The 15,165-nt window shown below is 42.7% G+C and overlaps 2 protein-coding genes and 1 pseudogene across 3 annotated transcripts in view; 2 read left to right on the top strand and 1 right to left on the bottom strand.

Annotated features, from left to right (window-relative positions):
• Positions 1–15,165, top strand: part of LOC147017144 (unconventional myosin-If-like) — a 91,892-nt gene that overhangs the window by 72,825 nt on the left and 3,902 nt on the right. The gene's annotated exons all lie outside the window — the stretch shown is intronic.
• Positions 2,173–3,902, top strand: LOC147017145 (uncharacterized; annotated as a pseudogene).
• Positions 6,704–15,165, bottom strand: part of LOC147017143 (uncharacterized) — a 32,864-nt gene continuing 24,402 nt past the window's right edge. The window contains exons 6-7 of one of the 2 annotated variants that reach the window (XM_085846537.1): positions 10,797–10,960; positions 6,704–9,507 (exon numbers count right to left, since the gene is read on the bottom strand). In XM_085846537.1, the coding sequence (XP_085702663.1) occupies positions 10,873–10,960 (88 nt within the window). In that variant the 3' untranslated portion in view covers positions 6,704–9,507; positions 10,797–10,872. Of the gene's footprint in view, positions 9,508–10,796; positions 10,961–15,165 lie in introns of those variants that run through there. The other variant, XM_085846536.1, reaches the window with a different exon arrangement.

Below are 15,165 nucleotides of genomic sequence, written 5' to 3'. Positions count from 1 at the left end.
ACGGAAATGGGAGTCTGCTGGGTACCACCCGCTGCGTGTCGACCTGGGGGACCCCCCAAGGGCCAAAAAATGGGTGATAGATAGATGAGTGAGGTACCACTTAAATCCACCACCATTGTGTGTTCACTGCCACACCTTTATCAACAACACAAACGGCAGACATTTTTCCACCTGCAAAAGGCCCACCCCCCCCCCCCCAAAGGGTCTATAAAATTGGGCCTGCATAGACGAGCGAGGAACAACTCAAAAATAATGCCAAATGAACAAGTTGAGTTCGTAGAGTACAAAATGGGTTACGCCAGACAAATAGTCCGCTGCACTACCGGAACCAGACAGCCCAAAAATGTACCCCCGAGACACTGCGGTCCAACTTGGCCAGCATAGATATTGTCGGTACCAGCCGAAACAAAGTTTTAATGATCTATCACACCTTGGGAAGTATAAAATAACCTATTTATGTATATAAATGTTTAAGCATATGAGTGTATGCTTAAAACATTAAAATCAATAATGGTGTTTATTGTCAGGATCAATTTGTGCCATTATAGAATGTTTTATCTGTGGCATGGTGACAAATAGTTTGAAGAGACTTGTTCTGTTCGTTTGATTTATTACATTCAGTCTCGTGTATAAAATTGTAAGTATGAATTGTGGAACATTTGCAATATTTAATTACCTTTTATCACAGATCAAGAAAATAATTGCTACAATAATGTTAATTTTTTAGTGATTTATAAACTTATAATTTGTTATTTATGTTTGTTAGGTTTCCCTGCCTGAACCAAACTCGTAATTATTGAGTGGACGGGACGTGTACAGCATGGAACATTTGGTTTTGTTGAAGCTCTGAGGGATTTTCTCAACTTGTAAGTAAAACAAGATTGTCCGCAATTTCCTAGCAGAATTTATAATCTGTTTGGCCTATGTGACATATTTCATCCATTAAAGAACAATCTAATTTAGTTCATCAAATATAAACAAGCCAATTAAAAATAGTAGAACTGAAATTAAAGAATATTTGTCACTTACTTTATGTTAACACGATAATTTATTGCAGACTGTTACATGTACTTCTCAAGATACCTGTACCACATGATGACCTGATAGGCCACTGTTGTTCATATCTGCAGCAGAAAATCATTACCTTTGCAAGTCACTACAAAAATTTACCAGGTCAATTTACTGTGACGACATTTCTTCTCTGTAATTTATATTGAAAGGGGTTGTGAAAAAAATTACTTCGATGACCGAGGTTTTTAAAGTTTTCCACATTCAAATGGAGGAACAAGCTTTGAAGTGGAGGATTTTTAGTCCACATTTTTCTCCCATTAAATGCTCTTTAATGCAGTTCAGGCTAAATGTTATCCTGTGCAAATTAGCAAACCTAGCTAGTACTAGTAGTTATACAGAACAAGAATGTGTAGGAAGATTTACTTCTTCTTTATATTGAAAGCCCAAGTTAAATTTACGTAAAATATGAATGTGTACAGTTATGTGGTTATCTGCCATGTGTGACATGGGCCAAAATGTGTCTCTGAACTGATACCAGGTTGCAATGTGCATGGAGGGTCCTAGAAACTGTAATAATCAGTTACCATTCCAAGATTAAGTTGACTGAGTTTTTACCTGCCACAAATGTCGGTTCATGTTTCCTGCAGATAACAAGTCAAGAAGGTTCTGAATTCTACTGTTAATCCTGGAGAAATGGAGGACGAAATTCCAGGTTCTGGATCTCAAATGGTAAGCTCCAATGATATGCTGCAAAGGCCTATTTTTATACCAATTTGGCTCATCTCTCATTGCAAGATTTTCAAAGGAGTTCCAATGTATTTCTAATAACATGAGACTCGGCTTTTGTCGTTTAGGTTACATAATAGCGATGTCCCTAACAGCCAAGATCGGAAATGTTCAGATTACTAATAGGGCACTCATGTGAAATCCATGTTAAATTTTTAAAATTTTATATCAAAGAATTGTGAAACATTCGGTTGAACTACTTTCCTGCTTTGCTAAGAGGTTTCAAAACATCATTGTATGTCATGTGTGATTAATGTCATTATTTTGCTGTTTTTCTTTTTTAAATGTACCCTTTTTCATCATATGCAATTGTATTTCTTGTTTCATATGTGCTGTATTCATTTAGGAGTGGCACTAAAATGTCTTAAATGTACAATGCATGTAGTGTTTCAGGAGACTGATACTGGGAGTGACAGAGACCGTGAGCCACATGATCAACCACAGGCCCTCTGCATCAAATGCAAAACTACTGGTGGGACCAACCTGAGAGAGTTTGATGATAAAATATGGGAGGCTGTCAAGAAAGCAGCTGCAGTAGGGCAACAAATAAAGACAGACAGATACAGAGATGTGGCAACAGAAGTCAATTTGCAACCGGACCGAGGTAGTGCATGTTATCATACAAAACCATGCCACAAAAATTCACTGCCGTTAAAAAAAGATCAGCTGGTCAGAGCACAGATTAACTTCCTGCTAAAAAGCCAGCGACAAGAGAATGAAGCTCTCTTCCACCAAGTGATTCAAAAGGTTTGCTAAAAGGATTATGCGTCTTCTGTCCAAAATGGAGGAAGACAGTAAAGAAAGTAGAGCCACTATCAGGTTGTCAGACAAAAGATGGGTGTGAAAAAATAGTTGCAGCAGCCCCTTACAGTACCAATGAGCACATCAAATCATTAGTCAGTGGTTGTATTGATCTCATAGCAAAGGAGGCTCGGTATCACAAATCCTGTCATCGTGAATTCTTCAAGGTCGAGGGACCTCCTCTGCAGGCAGCACAGGCGACGAACAGACAGCTACACACAAACACCTTCAGCACCATTGCCGCATTTATTGAAACAGGGTGATAGTAAATCGGCAGGCAATGTTTGTTTCATGGTTATTTGACTTGTACAAGGTGGAATATCTTGCCAATGGAGAAACAGAAGAGAACATTGATAGCTATAAAACACAGGCTTTGACAAGAAAAATACAGGAGAAATTTGGTGATAAAATATCCGTCACACTGTTCAACTACCGTAGAGGGAATTTCCTGTAAAGTTCGGCTTTATCGGAAGATGACGGAAAAGCAAACCTGCAGAATGAGAAAGAGAAGCACCAAACCACTATGAGGAGGGCAGCTGTTCACCGAAGAAATGAAATTCTGGGGATGCCTCAATGGAGATCACCAACTCCTACATCTGTTGAGTCCCTGAAGACCTGCTCAACAGATCTCACTGAGGAACTGCTGTTGTTTTTCAGGACCCTACTCTGTGGGCTTCGTAAATCTATTGGTGATGCGAACAAGGATAATGTGGACAAAAAAGTCATGGCAATGTCTTCCGATGCAGTGTTTGAGTGGTACCTCGCTCGTCTATGCCAGCCCAATTTTTTAGGCCCTTTCTGGAGCGTCTGGCGGGCCTTTTGCAGTGGGAAAAATGTCTGCCATTTGTGTTGTTGATATAGGCGTGGCAGTGAGCACACCATGGTGGTGGATTTAAGTGGCACCTCACTCATTTATGTTCGCCTGGTGTTGGCTCAGTGGCTCGGGTGGCGGCTTGGAATCCTCGAGTCCTCAGTTCAAGCCCTGTTGGCCACTGAATTAATACACCAGGGGGTTGACTCAGCCTGTCATCCGTCTGAGGTCGACAAAATGAGTACCAGTGTACTGGTAAGGGGGAGACTGCATCAGTGGCATAGCTGCGTCCCAACCAATGATGCAACCAGCAGACACAGGCTGCACTTGATAGAGAGAGAGACTCATCCAACAGCGAGTGAAGAAGAGGCAATGAAGTAAAGCCAACGAAGAGCAGAGAAGAGGGTGAACGGCTCCGCGCTCTCCCTTTTCTTATCCCAGGACGAAGGGTGGGGTCATGACCCGAAAGCGACGTGCTATGACCCGAATCCCGCTCCTCTATTGGGTAGAAGCAGCCCGAACCATGCCCTGACAGTTTCTGGCCCCAGAACCTGTCTCAGTAGCCCATCCGGTTTAATACGGTTCGGAGCTCATGAATCAACATAGGGAATACTCCTCGAACCAGCACCCTGGCCCTGAACGTGCTCCGAGTGCAGTCCAATGCTGAATCGCAACAGAGTTTCCCTGCCACCCACGAGCCCCCCTCAAAAGCCAAAATGCACACCCGGACCCCCTCATTTGCCAAAATGCACACCCGGGCCCCGTACTAAACTCCTGGATCACCCTTCCCGCGACACCTCCTCAGCGCCCAACTTGCCATGGTCTGGCGACTGGACGAGGGTCATATCAATTCCGTGTGCCGACCCGGGACATCCCCTGCAAGATGCGGTCGAGCAACTCATGTCTGTTGCTCGGCCCCACATCGCCCGGTCCTGAGGACAGTCCGAGCCATGCGGTACTCCTCTGTATAGTGGCGAATTGTGGCGATGCAGTGGTACGAGGGGGTACGGGAATATTTTTCTCATGTGCGGGAGGCCTTTGTAGTTGAAGTGGTGAGATTTGGTGATCGATGTGCGAAGCAAGGTGAGATGCCGGTTGAAAATTGGCACGCAGATTTGGATGAAATAATGGTGCACGATGTGGTGTGGTGTGGTGTGTGGTGTTTCATGGAGGGAGTGTGGTGGTTCCAAGCCACGGGAGGCATCGTGGTGTGCTTATTCAATCGCATTTTGAATGGCGTGTGTTCTTGCTTGCTTGTTTTGTACCATGGCCAAAAGGAAAGGGTTGGAGTAGAAATCAGAATAGGAGATAGTTACGAGCTCATAGACCTAACCATAAAACCCACACAATGCACTTCCTCCCGTTAATCCACGAGACATGAGGGCAGGTTTAAGTGCACGAAGACGAACGAAATAACTGCCTGGGGATCACTGCATGTTGGGTGCCATTGCCTTTGAGGCATGTGGTTTTGCAGAACCGCAACAATATATGAGTCGTGACATTGGACATCACCACATTAATGAGAATTAAACCTTGTTTGTTTGCTGTTATTACTTATTCCATCGAATATTTCAGTAACTCGCAGAGCTGGGCCATGTACTTCTCCACAAAATCGAAGCAAACACATGACTGTTTCTTCTGATGTTTTCAAAAATCAATTATAAAACAATATTATCTCTATTTTGAAGATTTTCAAACACAAGGCCTTGTACGCAATGAACAATTGACTCGTTTGTTCACATGACCACTCTGCTCATGATGACACGAGGATCAGCAATTGTACAGTTTATTTCATTGCAAGTAAGATAAAGAGTATTTATTTGGTTATCAGTAAAATAATGCGAGGCGCACAACAAAGCTGCCAACAGGGAGAAAAAGAGAAGAACGTTCGTGATAGCAGAAGAAATGCAGAAGCTGAAGAAGAACAAGTCCGAAAGAACAAAGAACAAGGAGGGAGGGGAGAGAGAGAAGGGACGGAGGGGAGAGAGAGAAGGGAGGGAGAGAGAGAAGGGAGGGAGAGAGAGAAGGGAGGGAGAGAGAGACGAGAGAGAGCATTTTATACCAAGTTGACCATCAAAATTTTTCCTACTGATCGGATGTGGCGTTTTGCATGTGCAAATATGACGTCATAACGAAGGCACCTATGATGTCAGAAAAAAATCACACTCATTCCCCATGAGGAGTACTTGCTACGTGCCAAGTTTCAATTTGTTTCTTGGTGCGGTTTCAGATAGAGGTCCAAAGTTATTCCGGTTTTCCAATGTGGCTGCCACACTTCATGACCTATGACGTCATAATTATCACTAAAACATTCCATGTGAGTCGTCGCACCAATCGTGAAAATTTCGTTTCAATCCGACAAGTGGTTGTGGAGAAAAAAACACAAACGTTCTGTGCAATCAAACAAACAGACCCAAATGCAAGACCCTCTCCTTCCGTGAGGGTCACAAGAAAAAGAGCAATGATAGATTGCAGACCCTCGCCATGACTTCTTTTGAGTGGTGTATTTTTTATAGGTTTCAGGGTAAATGCAATATGGCTGCCACACCACGTGACTTGTGATGTCATAATTATCATTAAGATATGCTACATGAGTTGTCGTGCCAAAGTTGAAAATTTTTGTCTCAATCCGACGAGCAGTTGCAGAGAAAAACAGGAAAGTTCTGTGTGGACAAACAAACAAACAGACAGACAGACAGAGAGACAGACAAACAATCGGACCGAAATGCAATACCCTCTCTTCTGGTGACGGGAATAAACGATCATTTTATTACTCACTGCGTTTTGTTGGCGACATCCACTGCCCAGGAATACCACCGAGGAAAAGGGGTGAAGACCTAACCCATTGGGATAGTCGAGGGGAAGAGTCTCGTTGCGAACATACAGTTTTAACAGCATGGTATGGAACTATATGTCTGCTTTTTTCTTCAGAATTGTTGTTGTTGTTCTTCGGCAAGTGGTGAACGAAACAAATGGAACCAAAGGAATTGTTTTCCCAAATAAATCGATTATCAGGTTTGCATCTATTTCAAGAAAATCAATGATTATCTTTCCAGGGGGGGGGGTTGAGAAGGAGGGAAGGGGAGGGGCGAGAGGAAGCAGGTGAAGAAGTGGGACAAGGACGGTGAAGAAGTGGGACGACGAGGTGAAGAAGTGGGACGACGCAGGTGAAGAAGTGGGACGAGGCGGGTGAAGAGGTGGGACGAGGCAGGTGAAGAGGTGGGACGAGGCAGGTGAAGAAGTGGGGCGAGGCAGGTGAAGAAGTGGGGCGAGGCAGGTGAAGAAGTGGGGCGAGGCAGGTGAAGAAGTGGGGCGAGGCAGGTGAAGAAGTGGGGCGAGGCAGGTGAAGAAGTGGGGCGAGGCAGGTGAAGAAGTGGGGCGAGGCAGGTGAAGAGGTGGGATGAGATAGGGAGAGGGGTGGGAGCGGAGACCTGGCATTGCCCACCAAAGCGGGGTACCTTTGCTTGTTCATTCATAATTTTGCGAAAATTGAATTCCTTCTCAGAGGCGACAAAGCCAGATGTCTATTGTTCATAAAGTCATCTGACATAGTGTGCGAAGTATGAATAGAATGGAGCTCTGGAGAGCTTTTGATGCTTGAGTACGTGAGGTTATTGTTGGTGTTGTCCAAATTGAGTACAAGCATGTGAAACTGGATCACTTCGCCAAAGGCACAGCAAAAAAAAAACAAAAATGCGTATAATGCATCATATTAAAATTATCTACTTTATTCACAGGAAACCCTCAAATATCGAGGGTTTTGACCAATCATGGGAAACCCATTGTGTTGTTGCAGTACTGTATTTCATTTCGGTAAATCACGTTTTTTGAGCTGAGGCGAGTCATTGTCTGCACGAGTGTGTAAGATTACCTCCAGTTACGAACCTTTTGCTGTTTCTCACGCACCGTTAATTGTCCTCATCAGAACAGCATAAGTGGAATGAAGCTCTGTTCAATAAAGAATCATCATCGAACAGAAAATGACATTTGGAGATCTTGCAATGCGAGATCTACTCGATCTCAGAGACACACATTACATAATAATTGTGCCCAAACGTAAAACAATGGACAAAATTAGTTGTATCAAAAGGCAGAGAAAGGTTATGACATTGCACAAAAAATCTAGAGATGTGAGATAGGTTGGTTAGAGGTGAAAGTATGTCATCTGTGGGCTGTCATAACAGGATCAATGAATCGATTGTGCATTGGAAGTGAGGCAAATATCCGTGCATGTGTTCCCACTCCGCAAAGCTCAAATGACTCGTTCCATTCCCGAGAAGCTTTTATTGAAAGGATGTAAAAAGCGCTTAATGTTTGGATTGAGGAACAAAACAAAACAAAAAAACATGGACCGGTGTACGGGAGAAACCATTCTGTATTTACCCCTTTGAGTGGACCGGTGTACAGGAGAAACCATTCTGGATTTACCCCTTTGAGTGGACCGGTGATGGGGGGGGGGAATCATTGCAGAATTACCAACGTTTCCATGAGGCACCTGGGACTGAAGGCTGCAGTTCAACCATGGCAGAACATGATGCTGCTAAAAACTACCCACTGCAGGTCATGGAACAAATTGAGACAGGGATTTATGCTGGAGCAGGTTTTTAACACCAGAAAGACAAGATTATTTTGAAAGAGGATGCCATCTCGTACCTTCCTGTCCAAGCAGGAAAGATCTGCTTTGGATCAAGGTGGTGAAGGATCGTCTTGCCCCTCTTTGATGTTTCACAATTTAACAATGAGGGTACCAAATTTGTCTCACAACCACTAAAAATTCAAACTCAATATTTTTATATTTTTATTTCTCCAAATCCAACATTGTTAATTACAGTAATTAAATCCAAATTTTTGGAGCATCTGAATGGATATTTCTTATAATACCCCAAGGATCTTAGGAGAGTATTTTTTAACGACAACAGTCATAAATAGAATTCAACTATAACCACAAAATAACACGATCAAACTTCCGTGGTTTCCATATGTTCCACAAGTATTATTCCAATACTGGAATTATGATTCAGTCTACAAATGAAGTATATTTGTAGAAATATCAATAAAAGACTGAACTAAGTTTCAAATATCCAGAAAAATACCCCAGAAAGGGGCGTGCCCTCTCGTCTCCCTCCCCGCGCCCCTCGCAGGGGCCGAGAGAATCTTTCTTGGCACAGGGTCCAGGGAGATTCATTCCCCCAAAATCAGGCCACCACCTTTTTTCACTTTTGACCTCTGGCTGGAATCGCACTTCCCCCAAACCAAAGCACGGGAAAAGCAGGCGGGAAAATCCGCGCACCAACGGAACTCCTCTGGTTTCCTTCACTTCGTAGAGACGTTTTACATGAGCGGAGAGGGCCGTGGTTTGGCGTGTGGAGAAGGGAATCGACAGTTGGCGTAGCGGGGAAGGTGGTTCGGTGATCGTGGTTGTTGAGATTTGAGGCGTTCGTGGTTGTTGTGGTTTTGAGGCGATCATGGTTGTTGAGATTTGAGGCGTTCGTGGTTGTTGTGGTTTTGAGGCGATCGTGGTTGTTGTGGTTTGAGGCGATTGTGGTTGTTGTGGTTTGAGGCGATCGTGGTTGTTGTGGTTTGAGGCGATCGTGGTTGTTGTGGTTCAAAATAACAATAGGAAAAGAAAAACACTATCTCAAAGGATCACAGACAGCCCTGTAACACGAAAAAACCCATTAAACAACGTTGGGGAAATCTAACTGAACACGGACTTATCGATCGAACTGAACTACGGACCTCAATGGTGTCCTGTGAATTTCCACAGCCGTAACAATATGTTTACCCTCACCCAACTCCCTTGATGATTTGTATAAAAAATTACAAGATAAAGGTCTTGTTTTTGGTTATTTTATTTCCATGTTTATTTCAATGTTCACATGCTTTATATATATATTTTACATGTTTATTTCAATTGTGATGTGTTTATTTCTGGCTGACGCTGATCTTCCTCTGAGTTTTTTTTTTCGAAGCCCAGGAACCAATCACCCTCTTTTTCCATTGGATCTTGGTTTCCATTATCGCGGCATATTTCCAGGAGCAGAACCTCGATTATATTTGAGGATTTTTCTTGATATGATGAGGTGTCTATTCCATACCTAAGGAAACAAAGTAATGAGAGGTACGTTGAGCAGTCCAGCCCATCTGCTGTTTACCAACGGATTCATTGGAGCCTCGACACATTCTCCGTACAATTACGATCTCTTTCGACTCCATCCTTTGATTCTCGCAGGACAAAGGAGGACTTGCAATGGATTACAATGCACAAAGCAGCTCCAATACTTTCTGTTTACGAGTCATTTCACACATTGCACACCTCCATCATCCTGTGCAAAATGGTGTTCAGAGCAGATCACGGTTCCACAGTCATCAGGCGACCCCTGAACAAATGCTGTGCCAATGACCTCCCTTGTAAGATGTTCATGACTCAAGCCATTATCCTATGGAGCTTCACAAACCTTTCCAAATTTATTTTCTGACCGCAAATCTTCAGCAATTGTCACTTCTTTGTTACATTCAGTAACACTTCTTCAGATTGAGACTACTTGAATCGCAGTTTCTTGTGGAGACATCGGCAACAATGGAGAGCGACATGTTATCACAGGAGATTGAAGGTTCATGATTGATGTCTGTGTTGTAAACAAGGTATTCACCAACAAAACCCTCACCAGAACACTAAGGCCAAATTTTTACCCAAGACAATGTCAAAAGTTCCAATGAGTATCAACTCTTCACTTCACCTGTGCAAGGTGTAAGCCACTTCAGGCTATAATATATCAGAGAACTCCTTTCTCAACTTCCAATGCTGAAAATACCAAACTTGATGTAAAGGTGGATGGAACGTGGATTGCAAAGTCGATGTCAGTCATGTCGAATATTTTAATGATAATTATGACATCATAGATCACATTGCGTGGCAGTCATATTGGAAAAACGGATAAACTTTGGACCTGTCATTCTCTGAAACCGTACCAAGGAAAAAATTGAAACTTGGCACTCAGCAAGTATTCCTCATGGTGAATGACGTCATAAAAAATGACGTTAACCGGGTCATAAAAAATGACGTCATAATTTCATATGTATAATGCCACATCCGATCAGTTTGAATTTTTTTGAGGTCATGTGCACGTAAAACGATCCACAGAAATAAAATTCATGACATCATCGGTCACGTGATTGGGCAGCCAGAAATATACATATACATATATATACATATATATATATATATATATATATATATATATATATATATATATATATATATATATATATATATATATATATATATATGGTGTGTGCATTCCTCCAAGATATTCTTGCAGCACACAGCACATATATACTGTACCATGTGCAGTTGGAAATATTCCAGTGTAATACAGAAACTTACTGTGAAATGTCGAGTCGTGCCTTTGTGTTCTTATAAAATTTAAACTTTCTCCATGTTCATGTTGCATTTATTGCTTTTAAAGATGAGAATTGCTCAATGGCGTTTTCCCGCATGCGCTGATCCTGGATGAATTTATTGCTGGCATCTTCAATCTGTTGAAATTCCTGCAGGAATACATGAGAGAGAATGGTGAAAGGGCAAAGATAATATAAATGTTCATAGTATCTGGCCATAAAAACTTTATCACTGTATGGTTCATAACCCTATGCACTCAAAGACAAATGAAGGGTTAAGCAAATGGTTCATTTCTGTCTGTCCTTCCATCTGTCACCACCGTCAACTTATGATTGAGGAACAACTAATTCAAATTGAATTTTATATTTGAATCCAAATTGGAACACAGATCGGAAAACAAACCTGCTGTTGAAATGGACTTCGTCTGATTTTTTTTTTCTGATTTTTTTTTTCTTTTTTCTGATCGCACAAAGAGGAGTGAGATAATATTTTCACTCTGTCTGCCTGTCTGGCAGTCAAACAAAATTGAAAATCACGACAAACAAAACAAGTAGTTTTTTTGGACATCACAAAGCGCAAATACAACAGGTATGAATAACTAATGTAACGTGTTAGATATGGTGCATCGACATTGCCCCCTGCAAGTTAGACACAGTGCCAACGGCAGTAAATTCCAGAAAGAATTAATTTATATGACTTTTACAATCTTTATTTTATTTAAATTGAATTGTATACTATATAAATTGAAAGGCAAAAGGTTTGAAGGTGAATATCGGAAAGACGAAGGTGATGGCAAGTGGTAAAGCATGTGGTGAGGTGGAAAGGACTGGGAAGTGGCCGTGTGCTGTGTGCAGGAAGGGTGTCGGAGTGAACTCCATTCAGTGTACAATGTGTGCTGAATGGGTTCATCGAAAATGTAGTGGGGTGAGAGGGTCATTAACCAGTGTGGCAGCTACGTTCAAGTGTAAGGTGTGCATCGAGGGAGCAGCAGATGAAGGAATTGTTGAGTTGGATCTTGGAGATGGTGTGAAGTTGGAAGGGGTGAAAACATTTTGCTATCTCGGAGACATGCTGAATGGAGAAGGTGGATCAGACTCTTCGATGGTTGCTCGAGTGAGATGTGCATGGAAGAAGTTTCAAGAACTGAGTGGCGTGCTGACGAAGAGGGGAGTGTCATTGAAGCTGAAGGGAAAGGTGTATGCTACATGTATGAGGAGTACGATGATTTATGGGAGTGAGACATGGGTACTGAACATGGAGCAGCAACAAAGGATGGAAAGGGTGGAAATGCGAATGGTTCGGTGGATGTGTGGAGTATCATTGAGAGAGAGGAAGACAAATGATGACCTGCGGAAGATGATGGGAATAGAGTCTGTGATGGATGTTGTGAAGAGAAACAGGTTGAGATGGTTGGGTCATGTGTTGAGAAAGGATGAAAGTGACTGGGTGAGAGGAGTGTTGGAAATGAGTGTAGTCGGAAGTAGAGGACGGGGAAGACCGAGAAAAACTTGGCTAAATGTGGTGGAAGAGGAAATGTGGGCAAGGGGATTAAGAAGGGGAGATACAGAAAACAGGGTAAAGTGGAGAAGATAGTCATGGGGCCCGCAAGGCTAACCCCTGCTTTAGCAGGGAAAATGGCCTTTAAATGCTTGTGTGTGTGTGTGTGTGTGTGTGTGTGTGTGTGTGTGTGTGTGTGTGTGTGTGTGTGTGTGTGTGTGTGTGTGTGTGTGTGTGTGTGTGTGTGTGTGTGTGAATTGTATACTTCAACACCGCAGAACCCAAATCACCATCTTGTCACTTTCAAAACCCTCCCATTTGGTAGCACTTGGACATGTTCAACATGGTGGTGTACAAGACTGCTTCGAAACTTACAAAAACAGCACGTCACTTCCGGAATTTTTCAATGATCTTCGAAATCTTTATTTTATTCATATTGAAGTAGATATGGGACTTGAATACTGCATGGGGGTATCATGTTCTATGAATTCACCAGTTGAAAGAGTAACATCAACATTTAATGATTGCATATTCGTTTAGGATTGAATGTTTAACTCGGTCTGCTTATTGCATCTTTATGAATGTATGGTGGGGCATGTTATGTGGTGCACTTGTGCGTCAGGACAACGATTTTATCAGGGAAGGGAACACAATGGCATACTCTTTGTAAAATAGAAAGTTATTCAAACTCCACCAGCAAGCAAACACAAACACATGCGATAGCTGACTTAACATCTTCACCTCACCCACCCCCCCACCCCCACGCCTCTCCGATTGGTGAAAGGATTGATTTAAGATCTGCCTTCAAAGGGCACACCAGGATGGAAGTTTATGGTCGGGTGGGAAATTGAACACAGACTAGAAAAAAAAAACAAAATCAAAGGCTTTGCAATCCGATGGGATGTGCCATACTCTGTATTACAGACCATTGGTTCGACACTTCTTCGCCTGGGATCATACTTGGTGGTTTGCCTTCCCTCTCAAAGTTGCAGTCAGAGTAGGAATTTGGAAAATTTTCATGGAGCCGGTGATGGCTCGGCTACTCTTCACAAAGGACAGTGTGAGATCTTTAACATCCACCAACGACTGCCGGCAGAGTGGACGCTCACTTTAACATCCATTTGAAGGAAGGGCACACAGATCGATGAATCACCCTGCCTGTCAAACACCAAGATCGAGAGAGGCACAAAGCACCTCTCCCTTTATTTGGGATGGTTTCTCTGTATTGACAGTTAATGGCTGGGTCGAGATTCAAACCCAGGCGAGACAGCTTACATGCAAGTGTGCGTGTTTCATGGCCATCCTGTCAGCCCATTGCTTTGCTCTATCAATGCAACACTAAGAAAATTCTTCACTGTTGTTTCTTTCTCCATACTCTTATCACCTCACACTTTTACAATCAATAATTTTCTCTTGATTTTCAAAGATCATCATATTTTTCATATTAATAGGCTTTGATCCAATGTCATGTAATTTTAAGATTGTGGTTGTTGGTCGAGGTTATATTTAGTGTTTACCTTGCATATAAATTCAAATATCATCCAACATCCCGACCCGAATCTCAACTAACGGTACTCCAACTCTTCTGGATCTGATTTTGACGAATTCGCCTGAAAATATCTGCTGTTCTTTCTCCGCTCCAAACGGTTCTTCTGACCACATGCTTGTCAAAGAAAACATCTCTCTGGTGGTTATTAGAGAACCACGTCAGCACCATCGAGTCTGGTATTTCACTCAGGCTGACCGGCAGGGTTCCCAAGCAGCCATCAAACTTCGAGACTGGTCTCCCATTTCGACTTTCTCCGACATCAACTCATCCTGGGAATTATTTCAAAGAAATTTGCACTTTTGCCGACACAGAGTTATCCCCTCTCGGCTGCAGTTATCCTTCCCTTCCTCACACCCATGGTTCACTGAAGCTTGTGGCGAGGCAGTTGTCCTGAAACAACTTGCCTTTGTCTTATGGAAAGCAAACCCAACTGAGGGTAATTGGAGTTCCTTTCATAAAGCTCGGAACAAGTGTATGTCCACCTTCAGGAGAGCCAGAAACAACATATTTCTAATCTCAAGTCTGAACTCTCAAACCTCTCACTCCTCCAAATCCTGGTGGCGTCAAATCAAATTCTGCTTCTGGTGTATGTTCCCCCTCCATCCCCTCACTTAAATCAAATAGCCGCACTGCTGACACCGCACGTGATAAGGCTGAATGCCGAAAGTCGGTGTTTGCATCTAAATATTGTGTCCGAAACCCATCGGTTTCTGTGCCCACAAAACCCAATCGCATCCAACTGTCCTTGGACTCTGTGTCCTTTTCTTCTGACAAAGTGGAGAGTTTGCTGCCAAACCTCAACTCAGATTCTGCAACTGGTCCAGACGGCATCAGCCCACGTGTCCTAAAAACCTCCTCCTCTGCTCTTGCTCACCCTCTCTCTGTTCGATTCACCCTTTCATTTTCTCAAAGTCATCTGCAATCTGCTTGGAAATCAGCAAACATTACTGCCCTGCATAAAAAGGTGCAAAAACACATCCCTGCAACTACAGACCAATCAGCCAGTCTCTCCTGGGAAAGCCACCTTTCCAATCTGGCCACCAAAGCCAGTTGCAAGTGTGGGGGAAAAATTTATATTCATGTATTTTAAATTGTAACAAATGGAGTTTCAGAAATGTAACTTTTATGCTGCAAATTGAATTGGCTGTCATTTCTGGCCAAAAGACTTTTGCCCTAAATGATAAGAAATGTGTTGTTCTGGAGCAGAGTGACCGAGCTGATAAATGAACCTTTGCTTTGAAAATGTACGAAGTGGCTTTTTGTCTAAAGGACACGTCTACAGTCTGGGTGAATATCCCCCAACCTCTC

This window comes from Eptatretus burgeri, chromosome 11 (assembly GCF_056783735.1).
Source record: "Eptatretus burgeri isolate ZD-2024b chromosome 11, Ebu_testis_v1, whole genome shotgun sequence".
Lineage (NCBI taxonomy): Eukaryota > Metazoa > Chordata > Myxini > Myxiniformes > Myxinidae > Eptatretus > Eptatretus burgeri.
The sequence above is the reverse complement of the archived record's forward strand: the minus strand, read 5'-3'. Positions and strand labels throughout refer to the sequence as shown.